The sequence below is a fragment of the Anser cygnoides genome, chromosome 1 (assembly GCF_040182565.1).
Source record: "Anser cygnoides isolate HZ-2024a breed goose chromosome 1, Taihu_goose_T2T_genome, whole genome shotgun sequence".
Lineage (NCBI taxonomy): Eukaryota > Metazoa > Chordata > Aves > Anseriformes > Anatidae > Anser > Anser cygnoides.
The window spans coordinates 32,480,266-32,500,437 of record NC_089873.1 but is presented as its reverse complement, the minus strand read 5'-3'; the positions used below and the strand labels follow the sequence as shown (position 1 = coordinate 32,500,437).

General features: G+C 39.3%; 2 protein-coding genes across 5 annotated transcripts in view; one reads left to right on the top strand and one right to left on the bottom strand.

The window, feature by feature from the left end:
• PPHLN1 (periphilin 1) overlaps positions 1–7,003 on the bottom strand; it is a 70,085-nt gene extending 63,082 nt beyond the window's left edge. For 2 of the 4 annotated variants that reach the window (XM_066992005.1, XM_066992016.1), the window contains exons 1-4: positions 6,872–7,003; positions 6,005–6,100; positions 1,564–1,611; positions 203–294 (exon numbers count right to left, since the gene is read on the bottom strand). In XM_066992005.1, coding sequence (XP_066848106.1) covers positions 203–294; position 1,564 — 93 coding nt within the window. In that variant the 5' untranslated portion in view covers positions 1,565–1,611; positions 6,005–6,100; positions 6,872–7,003. Of the gene's footprint in view, positions 1–202; positions 295–1,563; positions 1,612–5,906; positions 5,926–6,004; positions 6,101–6,871 lie in introns of those variants that run through there. The other 2 variants (XM_066992011.1, XM_013199275.3) reach the window with 2 other exon arrangements.
• Positions 6,963–17,564, top strand: ZCRB1 (zinc finger CCHC-type and RNA binding motif containing 1). Its single transcript, XM_066992024.1, has 8 exons — positions 6,963–7,104; positions 11,186–11,273; positions 11,441–11,469; positions 14,093–14,204; positions 14,285–14,392; positions 15,246–15,355; positions 15,459–15,534; positions 16,893–17,564. The coding sequence occupies exons 2-8, from the start codon at positions 11,190–11,192 to the stop codon at positions 17,022–17,024; spliced, it is 651 nt and encodes a 216-aa protein (XP_066848125.1). The 5' UTR covers positions 6,963–7,104; positions 11,186–11,189; the 3' UTR covers positions 17,025–17,564.
• The last annotated feature ends 2,608 nt before the right edge of the window (positions 17,565–20,172 follow it).

Sequence of the window (20,172 nt, the reverse complement as noted above, 5' to 3'; positions counted from 1 at the left end):
ACAAGATTTAAACTGATAGGCCTCCTATGATCTCTTTACAGATGTATTTGCTAGACTGTTGACTTGAATGAATGAGAAAAGAACTGAACTTGGAGGTCAAAGAGGAAGATGTGAAGGTTTACCAGGAATTAACTGCCTAAATGCTGCCCTTACATTACAAGTCACTGTATAGTATAATAATTAAGAAACATAGTATACTTACATCAGGATGAATCCTCGGAGGAAGACGTTCTCTTGGAATTCTTTCATAGTCATATCGTCCTTCAGACCACATTTCATCTCTTCGATATGCCACTAAAGACAATAAAAATCCAACTAGTCAAAACCAGACTTGTTATGAATAGATGAAAGGATAGTAAGCATAGAAATGACAGGTTCTCTGGCTTCTCCCGAGGTAATAAATTATGTACAAGCTCTGTACACGCCTTTTTTTTTTTGTTAAATGAGGTCCTTTTAAAAGTAAATCTATCTATTTATAATTAATAAGTAATTAATTAAAGGCAACTAGAAATCAAGATTCTGGTGGCAATATTGTTCAAAACTTCTGTAGTACCAAGAGCCAACATAAACTGCCTCTACATGTCAAGGGATAAAACTTCAAATAGTCAGATATTGTAGTAAATAAAACCCAGATCTGTAACAAACTTTTGTTTTAGTTTATATGGAGTTCTGCTATGCACTCTTCACAAAATAACTCAGCATGGGCAAGAACTGGAAATTAGTGAAGTATATTCAGCATAAATCCCGGACTTAGGGTACTGTAAACAACCCTATTGAGATTTACACATAGTGCGAATATCAACTGTATAAGTAAATTCATACACACACACACCTCATAGCAATTCCGATATTTCTGTGCTAAAAAAAAGACTTGTTTTTTTAAAATGAGTTCAACTCCTCTTTATTAAACTGCAGAGCTCCTACTTTCCTATATAATTTTGATTGAATTATTTCATCATCTTGACCTTCTGGAAACAGGATAAAACACGACATCATTCAGCTAGCACAAAGCTCTGTTTTGAATACATGAATGATATGCATTCTTCACAAGCAGATTTTTCCTTTTTTAAGCCAGCAGAATACACAAACTCCTCTTTCCAGAAAACGGTGACTTCCAAAGTCAAAATTAGTAACTAAAATCATGTGGAAATAAACCATCACCATAAGAGAGTCTGCTGTGTTAGACAACACAAACTCAAGGAGCTGAAACCTTTCTGATAATTGTAAAGGTTAAAAAAAAAAAGTATATATATAGCTGAAAATAGTTAAGAAATTGCTAGAATTGCATTTCTCAATGTTTCCTTTCACAAGGGGTTCTAGCTCTTAAAATAATCCACACGAAAAAGAAATAGCAGGACATATTCAAAAGGAGAAATATAAAACGTTATCTACCTTCATAAAAGAAAAATACTCAACTGGAAATGGTCTTATGAGGCTATATAAAAATAAGAATTCTTCCAGATGCCAAGAATCAACAAGATAAAGGGTTTATTAACTGTAATCAGAGGTAAGCACTGCCAATTATAATTTTTTGTGAAAAACAACAAATACTTGCATACTCACTTTTCTGTTAGTTTCAGCAACTGTGCCTCAGAAGACCCATTCAATCACCTGGAAATAGAAAAGAAACTGAAATTAGCAAAAAAAAAACATTCAAGCAAGCTCATATGTACATTTCTTGTAAGTAAACCAGACATTTAAAATAGAAATCCTTCAGCTGCCCGTCCCCCATAATCTGTCTGAATTAGTACTGGATATTCACTGTACTTAATTAAGTAAGAACATGAACATCAGAATTTAGAATACCAACAAATTTTCTGTGACAAATTACTATATGTACAACACTTTCTGAAAAAGTTTCTGAGTTTTATTTTCCCTATTACGGTTTTTTACTCACTACCTCAAGTATCAGTTTCTCTTCCATTTATTAGCGAAAGTTATTGGAAATTATCAAAACTGCTTTCTTAGAAACACTCAGGAAAATATCTAATATATTCACTTAACTTACTTTCATTTAATTGTCTTTCAATATTAATGTGATTAATATTAATTTTATGTTCATTTTGTGTTCACATTTATATTAATATATTAATAACGAGAGAAAAATAAGACTCCACTGCATGTGACCAGAGGCTAATGAAAAGTTCGGTTTAACACATGCTTTGTCTTTAACAATTGCTTAGCAAATCACTAAGAAGCTCTTTCCTGAATTGTGGTAAGCCTTTCCCTTCAGAGCCTTCCACCCTTCCCAACAGCATTGATTGATACAAACTGATCAGAGCATCTTCTTAAAACGCCCCATTTTATAACAGACTTGACGTTAAGTGTGTTCCATAACCGAGACACAAGAGTAGTCTGACGCAGGCACAGAGTATAAAAAGCTGACTGAACCAACAGAGCTGGGCTGGTACTGGTTTTGGTAAGGGTGAGACCGGGAGGGTATGTTGTCCCGGGCCCCTCAGATGGGCTTCGCGCAACAACTGCTAATTCTGAAAGAGCTGCTCGCAACAGTTGTATTTGTTGGTCAGGTGCACCCCTCAGAAGCACTTTTCCTGGTGGTTTTACAGTAACTGCATCTCTTCTCTCTTCATTCTCTTCTTCAGTGACTTTACCTAAAGGCTTAAACGCATGCCAGGGGCTGGGCAGGCATCAACATTTCTCAGGCAGACTGCGTCCCCTCTTCCTTGCATCCCCTGGACCGTGCCCCGTCTGCCCTTACCCTACTCCTCGCTGCCCGCACAGCTCTCTTTTCTTCCTTGCCAAGAGTTACAAGGACAGTAACCGAACACATCTGTACTTCAAACACACTGGAAGGGACTGAATTAGCGGAGGCAAGACAAAAACCATCACTACACCAGAAGAGCTGCGTGCACCGGTTCTCTCAACGCCTCACCACTGGTACTTTACGCCTGGATGCTCCGTGCTGCCAGCCCTCCATGTCCGAGGTGCCACCCGCATGTAAGTGGATGCTACTCCTCGGTGGAGACCCTCACTTAGTTTTCAGACCGGGGGGACATTGGCAACGGGATGAAGACAGTGCCTAAGAGTGTTGTTTGTTTTGTGGGTTGTTTTTTGTTCGTTTGTTTGTTTTGATTGCTTTTTCTTTTTTTTTTTTCTGCTTGCATTTTGGCAAATACAGCAATGTCCATGTCCTGCCGCCTGGAACAGTTACTGAAATTGTTAACTGAACACAGCGTTCAAAAAGCAACACGTCAGAAAAATGCCGTTAAAGCAGGATGCAAGCTTTCACACCACGCTGCTCTGCCAGTTAAGCCACCTCCAACATCCCACTACATAACACTGGCAGCAGGCACCAGCATTCACAGACATGCTCATGGCTTCATGGCTGATAAACACACGACCACGTCCATCACTGCTGTGGGACCATACTGCAACTGGCAAGCATTATCACTACCATTTTGACCAAAAAAAAAAAGGAAAAAAGGTAGAATATGCCTTCACAAAAGCCAATAAACTGAAGGAAAAAAATATATATATACACACAATTATATCAGATAAGAAATTAACAGAAAGGCAAGAAAGGATGGAGAAGGGAAGAGGGAAGGAAAATCTCAGACGTGAGATTTTGCAGTTTGAGGAATAAAATGGAAAAAAATTAATCAGACAGAATCAATTATAAAGCACACTGTCCAGAATGCTGGTAATGACAAAAGGCAGAAAAACAATTTTATAGAGAAGACTAAAACCACAGTTTTTAAGCTGAGACCAATGAAATAAAGTGAGGATGCTTTTGAAAATACCAGAAGAAAAAAAATGCTAAGAAAATGCTTGAAGAGAGAAAAGCACATTTTCTATCACCTTGAACCCATTTCATCTGGTTCTACAGAAAAAAACTTCCACTTTTTAAATGACGTGACCTAATCAGAACACAGCTTTAATAACAACCATGAAGTGTCAAAACTTTTAGGATCAATATAAGAATATTTCATTAACAAGGATTCAAGAAATCAAAGCTTAAGATCTACCTGCTCTCTCAGTACAAAGTTGCTCCAAAACAAAGATTAAAAAAATATGTAACCATTTTTGTTACACCTAACCCCATTGTCACTGATGCTATTTTTTATTGGCACGTACACCAAAAGTGGTTGGTATTTCTTTAACATCATGAGGCATAATACCCTGCTATATTCATTTAATCAGCCTCTTCCTTATTTTTGGTCAAAGGTGGCTGTTTTCCCTAAAGCAAATTCCTTATTTTCTCAAATGATGATACTTTAGCGTACACAGAAGCCATTCTATTAATGCAGCACAAGCTGCTCTGCTGTGGCCAGCTGCCAAAATTGGCTTTGCTCCGGTTATCACAGCACTACGTCTTCCTCTACGCTAGTATAACAGATGTAATACAAAAAGGTTTTCTTCATTATGCAGATTACACGGCTCACTTAAACATCAGATTTTTGCACAACTGGGTTTTCTTTGTCAATCTTTTTTTTTTTCCTGAGGAACATAAACATGTTAAAAATACTAACATGCTGAAGAACACTTCAGTATTCTGCAATATTTTGTACATAATTCTTGTCTGTTTACACTTACTTGAGACATCAATTTTCATCACTGCTAGAAATACCTACTTCATCACCGTCTGTAATTTTCCAGTGTGTGCTATCAACCTTCTACAGAATCTACATTTTTGTTACAAAAACGTGCAGCTTTCTTACCCAGATGGCTACATTTTGCCATATGCAAACAAGAGTCCAGGGGCAGACAACTGCGCTCTTTCTGATGCTATTGGGTTGGGACACACCTGGTTTTGTACTATTATTGTGACAAACCACAACAATTGGTAAATGTAGGCCAGTTTTGTCCTCCTATGCCTTGCCAAATCTCTCAGAAAACATCTTAGATGAGCTTGTAAGAGTAAGACCTAGGAAGGACCCCCAGGGAATTGTAAATTTAGCAGATTTATCATGGCCCATTTCACAACAGCCAGCCATTGCTGCCTTGAGGACAGGAACAAAGAGACACAATGAAGCTTTTTGTTCCAACCCTTAAAGGCCATATTTGATAGTGCTGCAAACCTATCTGGCATCTCCTAACTAGACAGGAATAAAGATAGGGAAAACTGAGTTTGGGACAAAAGTAGCCTTCTCCTCCTCTCCCCATACTTGGGGCAGGCTGAAAACACTGATTAGATCTCTACTGGCAACATGAAACATCAGAAGTGCAAGAGCAGAGGGAAAAATTCAGCATGATAATAAATAAAATACTGGGAGGGGGGCACTGAGAAAAAGCAGGGTTACAAAGAGAATCCATCTCTACCTAAAAAAAAGTATTAGGCCAAAAGATTTTCAAAAGCAGTTAGAAGCATGACTGCAATAAGTCTAGGCATGTTCCACCTAGGTAAGACACCGACTAACTTGAAATAAGAGGCTTTCTTCCAATCTTTCCTAACGAGTTTACAACAGTTTTGACATAAAATAAGGGTTTAAAAGAAAATATTTTTTAAAAAATCAGTTTAAGAAGGTACTGACTGCAAAAGCCAAATCATCTCCAAACTCAAAAGCAAAAAAAAAAAACCAACAGAAGTTGAATAAAATTATCAGCAACACGGACCTTCCAATGAGCATTTAAAACCTCTATGGTTCAGTTTTCTAACTATATCACTCTAATATATCTAATATATCAACAGGAGTGAGAAAATGGAGATAATGCTTTGGGAGTTTATATTAACATAAAGACTGATGTATTAGTGGTTACGTTTATGCGAACAGCCGCAGTTACCAACATCTCATCCTTCATCAGTTTCAATGCCATCAAAAAATATTCTACCAAGCTGCAATGGGACCACTGTGCTGCCGACACAAACAACTGTACAGATCACCACCCCTGCAGTGCCTTTCCATCCTGTGGCACGAACAATTTGATAACAAAATATGCCAGCTCACCGCATTGTTGCTGTAGCAGGTCAAGACTTGGATGCTTTCAACATTTATGTATGAAAGTATTAACAGATGCTGAATATTTCAGCTGGGCAAATCAATACCTCAAACTCTACTCATCGCTTGTAGAGGTGGTGTGCGCTTCCACATCTTTTTATGTCTTTCCTGCACAGCTTTTGCTCTCTTGAAGTCCTGAACACCTTGGATTAAGAAAAAATATGTATTATAAGACTATCCATCAGAAGTCTAACCTAGGGAAAAGTAGGTTCATTTAAGGACTATGAGAGCAGTGAAAAACTGTTGTAATACAACAAAAAGTGTTGTAATACTCGTAAGAGTTTAAATATATTAGGGGATGCTCCCCTGTTAAGCTAAGTGTAACGACTTGTTTTAGAGCTGCTAAGTGACGCATTTAGGCCCCATTTAGCTCTCCAGAAACACAAATAACGAAAAGATGGATCCATGCTACGAGTCGAAGGCAGGTATGCCGCACCCCCACAGCCATGAGGCGCCTCCCCAGCAGCACTCAGGGGTTCGCGCACCCTCCAAACGTTCATTAGCAGTTGGTGTGGATTAAATACCTCCCGTAATTACACCGAGCTAGCGCCCTTCCCGGCAGCAGGGAAAGAACTGAAACCCCAAACCCAAAGCACGTGGGCTTTGTCAACCTTACATATGTGTGTGGGTATGTGTGTTTAAGATATTTTAAACATATCCTAAATATATATACATATATGTATTTTATATATATATATACACATATATATTTAGGTCCTAAATACACACATATTTACACATATATTTAGGATCGTGGTCCCGGTTCCTCCTCTCCCCCCAGAGGACACAGCGAGACCCCCCCCCCCGCCCCGAGGCCAGGCAGCGCCGGACCCCGGGAGGCTCCGCGGGCGCTCCCCACACCCCGGCCGCCCCCCCCTGCCCAGCCCGGCCCGGCCGTGCCCGGCCCCGCTCACCCTCCGCCGCCTCCGGAGCCCCCCGCAGGCCCCCGCCGCCTTCCCACTCTCCGCAGGCGCCCCCGGAAGCGGCCGCCTCGCCTCCCGCAGGCGGCGCTCGGCGCCCCGCGTCAGCGGAAGGGCCGCGCCGGGCCGGGCCGGGCCGTGCCGTGCCGTGCCGGGCTGCCGTAAGATGGCCGCCCGCGAGGGCTGAGCGCCGCCCCGCCGGGGAGCCGCCGCCATCGCCGCCAGGGGTGAGGGGGGAGCGGGGGGCGAGGGGGGACGGGCCCCCTCCTGGGGACGCGGCCGGGGTGTTTGGGGGGGGGGGGGGGGGGGGGTACTGTCGATTTAATTTATCTGCTTGTGACCCTGTGGAGTGTTTGCCTTGTAGTGTTTAAGCGGCTGCGTAGAGATGGGTTCTGCTCTGATAGTTCGTGACGCGTCTCTTGTGTTGTAAACGAGTGCAGCGAGTGATTAATAGCCTTGTATGGGAGCAGAGACAAAATTAATTCGGTTTCGTGCAATCAAAGGTTGTTTTGGGCCGGAAGGGACCTCAAAGCCCACCCAGCTCCAACCCTGTGCCATGTGCAGGGACACCTCCCACCAGCCCAGGGTGCCCAAAGCCCCATCCAGCCTGGCCTTGAGCACCTCCAGGGATGGGGCACCCACAGCTGCTCTGGGCATATGACCAACAGGGGACTTCTCTTCCCTCCTTTACCACAAGCATGTAATTACAAGCTTTAGCCAAGTTACTACCGGAACTAATGCTTTGTTGATTTGGTTCTAAATTCTGTTGGTGCTATTAAATTATTAATAAAACATGGCATTTTAAGCATCAAGATAAAAGAACTTAAGTTGATTGGCCTGAATGATCATGTCTAGAGTGATTTATCCGCAAATCATTTATAAATCTTTAATTCATTAAACCACAAGTCTGACCTTACTGATGCGTATTTAAAACAAACAAGTAAAAAGTTTGTGCGTAAGTTGCAATGTGGATGTTAAGTCATGAAAGTATCAGTGCGTTCAGACTCCAGCCAGCTGATGCTTCAGAGGCATCTGAACTGTTTTGGTGGTGTCCTTGTATGTTCTGGGACAGAGCAGAAAAACCTGTTACATGGAATTAATCATTGTCTTTTCTTCTGGTGTTCTCAACATGAGTGATGGACACTGCATGAGGTATATTGGAATCAAGCAAAGCATACTTGAGTACCCGACGTATTTTGCAGGAGACCCAATCATTACATACAGATGGCTCTTGTCAGGGAATGGCTTCTTTGAGTTGTTGGCAAAGACAAAAAAGATTGAATTCCACAAGTCATGGTCATGACAGACAACCTCATCCTGAAAGTTAATATGTGAAAATAATAAATGAAGAAAGCATTAATATTGCAGAGAGGCTGTTAGATTAATGGGGGTTCTGCTAGACCCCATGGAGATAATGTACTGGCTTCCAGCTGATGCTTTAAAGTTAAGTAACCAAGTAATACCTTGAAGATCGGAGAAGCCACATAAAAGCATTCACTAGAAAACAGAAATGTTTCGATTTGTTGAGGGGCTCTAGAGGGTTATAGAAGTCAGGCTGTACGTGGCTCAGGGAGTCCCCTGCGTCAAGTAGAAAGCTCAGATGCTCATTTTGATTTTTATATTTATTTATTTATTTATTATGTTAGCCTGTGAAGTGAAATCCTGGAGAGTAGAGAGACTGGTGATCAAGGAGAAAGAATGTGATGAAAATGTTAAACTTGTGTCAGACTGTTTGATGAAATTAGAAATTTCCTGAAGTAAAAGGACTCTGAGCCTTGGAATGGAGGATTTTCTCATCTAGAGAGTTAAAGCTGGAATTGGCTGGTTTTTACACCCTCCTTTCCCCATAAGCTGGTGAAACTGGTGTGGCAAGGTTGGCATCTGTTAAAGGAAAGAGAAAAAAAAAACCACAAAAAACTATTGTTTGTATCCCTGCAATCACTTCATGGTGGTTTGTTTTAAAAAATAAAGAAGGCAATGTTTTGTAAAGGTTTATGGGAGTGGAAAGAATTGTGGTTGTAGTTGGATCTACAATTGCATTTAGACCACTGTATTCACACAGCCAGAAATCTGCATGTTTAACATGCTCAAGCTTTTTGAGAGATTGGTTTTGGGAAAATCATTATAAAGTATTGCAGTGACCCCTTAGTATTTATAGCAGGACATCCTTCCCGAGGAAGCATTCCCTCCTGGAGTGGTAAATTTGAAACTTTGCCGACTCGAACATGAGAACGGCAGTCACCTTACAGGTACTCTCCATCCTGTTTTATTAAAACTGTGCCTGTCCGACAAGTTAGACGTTAAAAGTCAGATGACTGAAACTCCGGCACAGGGGTCCTGAATGATGTGGGTTGCTACAATTATTTGGGCAGTCAGAACCACGGCACTATTTCAGTTAAATTTGTCCGGGGGACTGTTTTTAGCTGTTTTCTCTGCTGTTGCAAAATAACGGTGTTATACCATGATGCAGCACTGGGGTAGCCCTTACCATGTCCTTTGTATTGTGCTGGACGTCTGGATTCCTGCGCTTCGAGCCACCTCTTTGTACAGCGCCTCGTCGAGTCGGTTTGGTTAGGCTTGTCAAGGATACTAATGCCAAGCAGCAAGGAATCTGGGGTAATGAATCAAGTCTGCATAACACCAGATGCAATGCGTGGCCTTTGTTGCAAATTTATTCTGTTTTCATTTGCTTAACCTTTATGTTGCCATTTCTACTCGTGCCAAAAAACACAGTCTCTGAACGTGGAAAAACTCAAAATTTGATCACTTAGAAACCGCCGCTTAAACGAGTTGTGATACATTAAACTTGTCAGAAAAGAGAAGCAAAATACTTGAATAATCAGTGTCTACTGGGAGTATTAGGCCTTCAGATGACTGAATCATGAAATGCTAAAAAAAATAACCACCGATGGATTAGAGCCTGACATTAATTTCTTTGTTGACAATTGACCCTTGCATCTGATCAAACTCCCTACCTGGAAAGTCCTCTAAGGCGTTGTGTCTGTTCTATGATGGGTGTTGATTTCTTTAGTTTCTTTCATCCCTTCGTCAGCTTTTGCATTTTAAAATGAATTGGTCTTGCTGAAGAAATGGCTTGAGCCTCAGTGAAGGAGGCAGCTAGGAATCGGTGAGGGGTACCAAGAAGCAGGAATAACGCTGCAGGAAACTGGCTAAGCAATCATTAAGCATAGAATCGTTAAGGTTGGAAAAGACCTCCAAGATCATCTGGTCAACCATCCCCCTACCACCAGCGTCACCCACTAAACCATGTCCCTAAGCACCATGTCCAACCTTTCCTTGAGCACCCCCAGGGATGGTGGGCTGCATAGGAAACATTTTTGCTGTACTCTTTGGTGTATTCTCTCATAAGGGCTGTATTTTATTCTGATCTTGTGTTTTACCCATTTTTGGACCAAGCCTTGGCTACAGAATGAATCAGAAGGAAGAAGTTCTTTGCACAGACTTTAGTGCCACTTCAATTTTTTGGGAAAAGTCCAAACATGAGGAAAAACACAGCCTGTTCTCTTTCAAGTTAGTTCAGTTATTCCTTACGTCATATTAGATTATGTGCATGCAGTTATAAGACGGGATGTTTAAAATGTTTTTGAGTGGGTTCATTGATTCTAGACATAGTCTTGGCTCCTTAGTCCCAAGAACTTAGAAGAGGATAGGAAGGAAATTGGCACTGAGATTTCCCTGATTCCTGCCAGTGTGGAACTGCTCGGCCAGGAGATGCCGTCCATAACCAGCTCTGGAAATCTCCAGTTCTAGAGCACTGCGGAAGCATGAGTAATAGATACAAGAGGAAATACTTGCTGCTTTAACAGCGGAGATACACTTTTTAAAGCCAAGGCAGTGTCTTTTTTTTTTTTTCCTTCCTTAACCACAAGTGGTTTATTCTATGTTGAATGTAGCTGAGCTGAAACTAGTATGAAGAATCAAATCATGTAGGTACTTGAACAAAGGTTATAAATATCACATATTAGCCAGAATATTCAGTAAATGGAGATGGAGGCTTACTTCAAGTACACAAACCCATCAGTTTTTTTCATGGCTTATTGATTGACTAGGACAGAGAAAAAATATGCTTTGAATCCAGGGGAGAGGGAAGAACACAAGGGCAAACACTGATTTTATGTAAAATGATAAAAAGGAAATGAAAGCTATGCTTTATTGCAACTTTATCATGACCATCTGGGGCTGTGTTTAAAAGAACAATTTGGGGGAGAAAAAAATCTCTCACAACTGCTTTTTAATTTCTGATGTTTTGGACACAGTTTAACTCTTCTCTCTTTCTCCTTTCATCAGAAAAATGAGTGGTGGGTTGGCACCAAGCAAAAGCACTGTGTATGTGTCCAATTTACCCTTTGCTCTGACCAACAATGACCTATACAGGGTAAGTTTTTAAGAGCCATACTGTTCAGACTAAACCGATTGACAACAATTTTGAGTGCAAATACAATATTGATATATGTCTCTTAGAAAAGTTTGTCTTGATAAATTTGTTACTAATGGCATGGAATTGTCTATTGTTAAACCTTTCTATTTTGTTCTGTTTTTCAGATTTTTTCAAAGTATGGGAAAGTTGTCAAGTAAGTGATCTGATATGGCCTGCTATTTTTGTAGCTTTCATCTTAAATATTTAATGTCTTTGATTCACTGGCATGTCTTGTGCTTTTTATAATTTAAGTATTAAATGTGTAACTATTGAAGGCCTGTTCATTTTTAATAAAGTATAAATTTAACAGCTGGGAGTTCTTGCAGTTGCACACATGCTGCAGGAATATTTGTCTTGCAGACAAGTGCTGTTTTGTTAACCGCTTCTCGAGAGCAAGTAGAATGCTACTGTGTACCAGAGATCTTTTCTCTCAAGTAGTTGAAACAATATTCTTCTAGTCAATGTTGTTTGCTTTCCCTCACCTCAGCCACAGGTGAATAATTGTGAGAGTAGGAGCTTCGAAATACGGGAATGAGATGTCACAGCTCTCACATCCAGTTCCCACTATGGCAACATACAGTTCCTCTGTTTGTGGTTCCAGGGGGATTTGTTACTGTGACTGTTTAGTGCTACGTTTAAGATCAGATATAAAGCTGGATAATAACAACTCTTAATATGTGGGCTATTCATGAAAGATTCTTGTGAATACCTGTCTGTGTGTTGAAATGATAGAAATAGATGTCATGGTAAGGAACATACTCTTTTTTTGTTTGTTTTTAGCTGCTCAGAATAACAAAACTCTAGACTTCAGGTTTTTCAACCAGTAAATATCTGCTGTAACTTTTAGTGGCCACTGCAACAATTTCTGATATGTAGCACTAAGTTCAAAGTTTTTGAAGTCTCCCTAGCGTATTTCAGGTGACAAAATAGCAGGAAATGCCAATCAGACCACAACTTTAGGAAAATATGCATGAGAGGAAAAACCCTTGTGTAGGGCTCTGACAGACACAGTGACCAGTAAAAGAGGGCAGCTGCACTCTTTGTTTCCAGGCTGGGAGTATCTGACCTGTTTTAGTTCATCTCTGAACTACTAATTTAGAAAAATTCCCAAGCCAAAGGTTGTAGTAACATTCGTGCTTAATAGCTGCTGACGGACCTGCTCTCCATAAATTTGTCGCTTTTGGCTTCCTGGCTATCCTTTGGTAAGGAGTTCTACAATCTAAATGTACCTGTGCTGTGTGTGTGTGTAGGGAGCAGGGGTCTTCTACCTTGGCTTTTGAACTTGTTTGGATAGGAAGATGGGAATTGCATGAAGTATTGACGGTATGATACTTTGCTTATTTTAAAGGTGTTGTAGCTGCATACTTTCTCTTTTCCATTATCAATAGTTTCTAGTGTTTTATTTGCTTGTTTCGGCTACCATACACAACAGAAATGGTGTTTTCAGATGCCTGTGCTGAAGAAATCCTGTGCTGCATGCTTTGTGAAAGTAAATGATTTAGAACTTGCTACTCTATCTACATAGTTGCTGTTTTCCTTAACCTGTACCTTATTTCACAAAAAACTCACTTATTGATACCTAATTTTTTCTGACATTTTGTCTAGTTACTGCCAGAAATCAAACCAAGTGCAGACTCACAGAATACCGTGTGTATATGATACTACCACGACTACTTTTGTATTTAGCAAAATTTGTTACATAATTCTTTGCAAGCTCACCTGACTCTAAACAGTGCAGATAGTATGGGAGACTACTGGTGTCTCCATTTCAGTGTGAAACCTGATCCTTGTTAGCCTCAGTTTTCTATCTCTAACTAGTTATTAATTCCTAAGAAAAATCTTTTCAAGTATTAGCTTGATTTCTGGAGATTCTTCTGCCCTCTAATTAAAGTCAGTTTAAACAAGCTTTAATGGGCTTTTCTTGAAGTGTGACTTGACTCAGCAAAATCATGCTGACTTTTCTTCTTCCTTACTACATTTCTCATCCCAGTCTATCCTATTATGACTTTAACTCATTTGTTGAGGTTTTATGCAAAGTCATTCTTCCTACAGTGGCAGATGTAGGGAGGAGTCTATTCTTTTCGTTTTTAACGTGTACTTGTGTTTTTACATACATGCAGACTGCCATCCTGTTTCCCGCTGATGTTTTCTAGGACAGAATACAATTGACATAAGATTGAAAGAACTGAGGTTGTGTGGGTTCTTTACCTCTAGTCATTCTGTGGATTTTACTTGGTAAAAGTCTTTCTTAAATTTCTAGATGTGCTACTACATGCATCCGTAACCTGCTTGGACTCCAGCTGGAGATACTTGTAGAACAATACAGCGAAATACCTTAGCTGGTTAGTCCTACAGAGAAGTAGAACTCTGTTTGGATGCAGTTCAGTACACTGCTTTTTCAGCAATTACAGCAATGGTCAAGATTGGTCCCAGATTTTTAAGTTTACCTCCAGTGAGTTTAGTTCCCTCCAGTTACGTTGTCTACAAATGGAGTGTGTTCTCCTTTCTTCAAGTCGTTCAAGGAATAAGCGTGGTACTGGACTGGAATGATGTGGAAAGACTCCACATACTTTTTTTAGATAATCTCCACTGTACCTCCAAGCACATGCCCTGGTTAGCTGTTCCTTTAAATTTCTTTTTAATGAGCCTTTCTATAGTTAATTATACTTTATTTTCTTTTTGCTATATAGCAAGCTAAGATCCCACTGAGATCTTTCTGGAAAAAAAAGTCTCTAAAACAATTTAAGCATACCAATAATGTGGTTATATGTTTTCAGAGTTACTATTATGAAGGACAAAGACACCAGGAAGAGCAAAGGAGTTGCCTTTATTTTGTTTTTGGATAAAGAATCTGCACAAAACTGTTCTCGGGCACTTAATAACAAACAAGTAAGTTATGGAAAGTTGTTATGGCAGGAAGGTTGGGTTTACAATTCCTAAGTATTTACCTTTTTTTCTATTTTCTGTAGCTGTTTGGAAGAGTAATAAAAGCAAGTATTGCCATTGATAATGGAAGAGCAGCAGAATTCATTCGCAGGCGCAACTACTTTGATAAGTCTAAGTGTTATGAATGTGGGGTGAGTAAAACCAAAAGAAAAGCAACATACTCCATCTTTTGACTTTCAGTTTATTTGTTCTGTTTCACCATTGCTAATCCTACCCATGGTGTTAAAATACTTTTTGCTGTTGATATTATCAACTTGCAGAGCAGTTGTACCATTTTCAAGAATGATGGTACCCTTTTTGCCTTTTATTTGGGATTTTTGGGGTGGAGGAAAATGTGCTTATAATACCTGCTTAACATGCTGATGAGCAGACAGAGCTGAGTAGTAGTATAATGCTGTTTGTGAAGGAAAACCTCTTAATCATTGCTTTGGAATACCTGCTTTTGCTCTACCTTTGGAAATAATAAATGTTGGATACAACTCTTTTTACACAGAACAAGTGTTCTTTGAGTTTCAGGCAACTCCTCGTTTCTTCTGAACACAATAACGTAGGCATTTGAGATTTGGATTTTATTTAACATCAAAGGCAAACTTGATTTATATTCATAACATTTTTGAGAGCAAAAATGTTGACTCAGTCATATTTCTTAAGCTGCTAATGCTGAGGTTTATATCTTGTCTTGAACATAAACCATGCTGTAGTGTATTCCGATGTTGCAGCAGCCAAAAAAAATCTCTGCCTTGCTCATAGCTTGTTCGGTATTTGCAGTTAAACATGCATATCACCACCGATCTCTTTGTTTCCATGGCAAGCTAATAAAGAAGAGTTTGTCTTCTGTGTGCTTATTCAGCATTCCATTTATCTTGTTAATTGTTTCTATTTTTTTTCCCCATGAACTGTCTTCCATTAACTTCCCTCATGATATGTTTCAACGTGTAGCGGTTGGTAATGATTTTTGTTAACTAATATTTCTTTTTCTACAAGGAAGCAGGACACTTAAGTTATGCTTGTCCTAAAAATATGCTGGGAGAGCGGGAGCCACCAAAGAAAAAAGAAAAGAAGAAGAGAAAGAAAGTAGTTGAACCAGAAGAAATGTATGTACATTTATTTCCATATTAGTACTTCACTTAAGCAGCTTTTTCATACCAAGCACTTAAAATAAAGATCTATGTATTTTTGTTTCCCTGCACAATGAAGTGAGGAGGAAGAAGAAAGTGAAGAGGAAGGAGAAGACCCTGCTCTAGACAGCCTCAGCCAGGCCATAGCTGTCCAGGTACAAAATTGAAGTATTGCATATTTATTTGGAGCTTTATTAATGGAACTTCTCTCAAGCTTCTTCTCAAAAACAATCTTATAGTCTCTAAGATACACTTTTACATCTGTCTGTTCTGTAGCACTTAGGGCACTCTTGCCTGACAGTAGCTGGTGACTATAGTTGAGTTCTTCACATTGCAGGCATGTTCAGTCCTTTTTTTGTTTTAATGTTTCACTATTGCTGTGTTTTTGAATTGCACTTCTTTCTTTCTTTCAAGCTTCTTTGCTGCTTAGTTCCCTGTCATCTCTGCTGTGATGTTCCATTAGGTTTTTGATCCACAAATCCCTCTTTATTCTGATAACTGAGCATCTGGAAAAACAGTTATGCATAAATGAACAGGTACATACTCTGCTCTCACTCACTAGAATATCCTTGAACAACACCTATTTCTGGAGCACTTCCTTTGCCTAATACAGCCTATTGCTGTCTCTAATGGAACTTTCCTCTCAAAACATATTTATTCCAGTTTTTGTTATGTAGATAGGTAGTCTGACAGCTATATTACTGTCTTCTTCAATACTTCTTTACAGGCTTTCGCTTCACTACACATAGCAAGCCTGAACTGATGTTCAAATTTCATGGCCCCCCAGTCCCCAGTTGTTCCTTGCATACCCCCACTGCCTAAAAAGTCCTCAGAGTTTTTAAGATAACTTTGTCCTGAATATGACTTTATAAATATGACTTACCTGACGTTGTCTGAAACAAAAGCTATGCAAATATGCACAATTATTCCCCCCACCCACATCCCAAAGAAACTCCACAATTACAAACAAAGCCTCCAAGTGTAAAGAAAGCAGGAAATATTCCAATTTTTCTCACAATCTAAAGATTTAAAGTGGGATAGCATGTTTCCTAGTAAAAATAGGAAGCATCTATTTCAACCTTCAGTTGAATAACCGTATCTCTGAAGACATTCATTCCATGAATGAGTGACTGCAAAACGCAACAGATGGAAGACTTCTTAGTGGAACAAAGCTGACTCAAAAATGTCAACTTCAAATTCTTTGCATCCTTCGCTTGAAATCTCAACTGCTGTATAGTTCTGTAAGTTTACTGTGTGTGTACAGTTCATCTCGTTGAAAACAGAGGGTACTCCGTGTGGTCTGCATCGGTGCAGAAGACTCTTACTGTCAGCATGTGAAAGCTACTTTCAGAAATGTTTTTTAGTGCATTCATCACACAGTTTATCTGAAAATGGAGTTAAGCCTTCTGAATTCTTTAACTCATGAAATAATTCAAAGCCTGTTAGTAATTAAGATGCATTACAAATAACAGTACTATTTTTTTAATACTAACTAATACTTCTTCCATTGTAGCAAGCCAAAATTGAGGAAGAACAACAAAGATGGACACAGACTGCAGGGGAGTCTTCCATTTCAGATGACTCAAAACGTCCACGGATTAAGAAAAGTGCTTATTTCAGTGATGAGGAAGAACTTAGTGATTAAAATAATATTGTTTTATATGCATATATATAATATATACAGTGTACATTTTGTAAAGTGCAACAAAGTTATCTGTAATACATGTTTTTCTTGGTGTTGAAGACACTGAAAATCATGTTGCAGTTCTACCCTCCCAGCTGAACCTCTCATTTTTTGATATCTCTCTCTCTCTCTTTCTCTCCCTTCCCCTAACCCACTTTCTGCCCTCAAGGCAGCTTTTTACGAAAGTGATGTGTTTCTATGCTTAAATCCAGAAAAATATCAGGGAGAATGCTTCCTGCAGGTAGTATCTAGACCTGAAATGGGAGTAAAATCTTACATTAGAGGAGTTCTTAAGAGTTTTCCTAAGAGGACTTCCTCTTAGATCACTGTTAGCACCTCTGATGCTTTATTAGTCCATTTATTGTCTGTTTGGAAGCAGTGCTTTAGTAGTGTATGAATAATCTTGCACTAGCTGTCTGCCTAGGGTTGAATTTCAGCCTTAACTGTTGTACTAGTCTTTTAATTCTTCATGCAGTAATATAATAAATTACTGTTACATAAGTTTGGTCTGTGAAATCATTTTGGAGTAAGCAGTATCTCTGTTTTCCAAAATTATATTAAGATGTTCTTCTGTTTTATGTACAGTTTTAGTAATTTGCTGTGCATTTCTTTATTATTTTATAGCCTATATTTAATATAGACTTTGTAGGAGATACAAATTCAAAGCGATATGGTGGTGATGTGGTGATTAGGTCACTCTTAAAATCTTCATACTTAATTTTTTTTTAAAAGAATAATGGTTCTGTTGCTCTTGAATTAAAAACAAGAATGGCCATATGTTTTAAAAATGGGTGTGTCCATATGCTTTGATATTCTCTAATCTGATATTTAAAGCCTCCCGCAGTGATAGGGGCTTATGCTGAGCTGTTTGTTCCTCCTGACAGCAGTTTGCGTGCCTAACATGGTAGTTTTAAATACACTTGTATCAAGCATGGATCTCACTCCTATCTAATATTCTTAAGCATCTGAATCTGCTGCAAAACCCAAAGGGCACAAAGTTCTCTCGGTGCCTGAAAAGCAACCTTAATGTATACTTGGAACTGTCACAGTCTCTAAGTGAAGTGTGTTGGCACCCATTTCTCACCTGAAGCTGTTCAAATCTTTTAAATAGGGTGTCCATGTGTAAATCTCTGTAGGATTGTAGTCATCTTCCTGTGACTACCTCCAAAAAGCCACACAGATGCATCAGGATCAGTCCAGAGCCCTGCACGAGCGATCACTCCCAAAAACGCAGACACATGGTGATGGCAATAACCTTTTTAGATTCGCCACTTTGTGTAGTCAAACTTTTCATTTTTAGGAGACACAATATAAAACACATTCACACTTTCACACTTGGAAGAAGAGACCATCTGGCCCCTGTTTCTATTTTCAGCTCTTCTTGTTGCTCATCAGGACTTGGTTTTCTTCCAAATATAGAAAATGTAAATCCAAATATACCATTACATATTTTTAGTTAATGCCAATTTACATTCAGATATATAGCCGACTATTTTAGTATGTGCAAACAAACAAGCCACACATGCATACACCCTTTAAGCAAATATAAAGCAGCTACATTCAGAAGGTCATTCTAGGGTCTTCTGCTGCTACTTTCAGAGAAGTTCAGAAATGAGAATAGGGTAATCAAATGAAATTTTTCTGCGCAAGCTGCACAGTCCACAGAGGTGGGAGACATACAGGGCTTTTTACGTAGGAAGGTCTTAGACTTGGCAGTCCAAGGAATGCTTTTAAGACTTTGTGACTTTCTGCTGAAAGCACAAAATATTCAGGATGGTTAAATTCTGTAAAGCTTCCTTTACAGAATTTTAGAAAGATCTCTGGATGCCAAGTACTGAAGTGGTGCTAAAGTGCCAGGTGCAACTTTGCGTTAACAAATGCAAATAGCTGCACATCGTGTCTAATAATGAAAATTATAATAGTTAAGATTGTGGAGTTCTAAGCTCTGCTAAGGAAAAAAATCTTGCTGCTAGCTTGCTGCTTTTTAAATGGTAGTCTACAGCCAAACTGTAGGCAAATAAGCAGATGAAATCTGAATCTGGGGAAAAAAGAAAGTAAGAAATGGAGAGCAAAACAAGCCAAAAAACATAATATGCTACTACTGAAAATCAGGGTGTGTGTACTTCTCCGATACTATGTTCAATGCTGTCTTTCAAAAAACAGAAAACCAGAGCATGGCAAAGGACCAGGCTGACGTTGTCCGTAACTTTGATTTGGGGATGTTTGATGGCTTGTAAGAGTTATGCATTCAATGAAGTGATCAGGCAGCGAGTTCCAACAAACTTATTTCATTACGCTCTGCAATCTAGTAATGGATTTCATTGCTGTGGGACGTTTTCAGGGTCATAAGCTTAAAAGGATTAGACTTATATGCAGAAGGTGATAGTTATTCAAATATGTTAGCTTAACTGCAGTCTCCACTCAGAAATATCCTAAATGACTGACTACCTGTCACTATAAAATATCGAGAGAGATTAACAGCCTAGGAGCGCTTTATTCTTACGTACTTTTCTGTTGTTTCCTATTTGCTACCGGTCTCTTGTCAGAAAGAATAAAACAAAACTGACCCTTGTTCTGACCTAATACAGTACTTTTTCAGGAGTTCCAGTGGCTGAAGCACATTAATATATCTTTCTACTCTGCAGCTTTGGCCTCACTACTTTCCCCAAAGGATTTGCTTTTGTCAGCATGAAGCAGTAGCTCAGTCCAGGCTATTATAACTGACCCGGTGTCATTCCTCCATGCTCTTTTGTTCCAGGCGTAAAGTCACTTGAAGAGTCAGGTGCCATCGGAAAAGAAACAGATAAAAATGAGCCTGCTTCTGTGCAGAATTGGTATCTAGAATTCCTTACCTTAAATCATCTTTCTTAAACAGTTTTCTTAACTCCATTTGAACCTTTATTGATTAGCAGTACTTACAGCTTTTGGCTTGGAGTTGGAGTGTGGAAGAAATCTTCTAGTGCCTAAAACAGGACCTAGAGGGACTATGGAGGAGTGGGATTTTTTCTCTGTGGTCTCCCAAATTATTTTAAGTTTTATACTTTTTTGACAAGATGATGAAGCATGTCTATGTGAGAAATTCAGAATGCTGACATTCGATAACCATTAA

Bases quoted from the DNA above. Each gene is read 5' to 3' on its own strand.
- ZCRB1 (XM_066992024.1), top strand. From the start codon at position 11,190: ATGAGTGGTGGGTTGGCACCAAGCAAAAGCACTGTGTATGTGTCCAAT. The intron at 14,205-14,284 runs GTAAGTTATGGA...TATTTTCTGTAG, and splicing joins GGGCACTTAATAACAAACAA to CTGTTTGGAAGAGTAATAAA. The intron at 15,535-16,892 runs GTACAAAATTGA...CTTCCATTGTAG, and splicing joins GCCAGGCCATAGCTGTCCAG to CAAGCCAAAATTGAGGAAGA.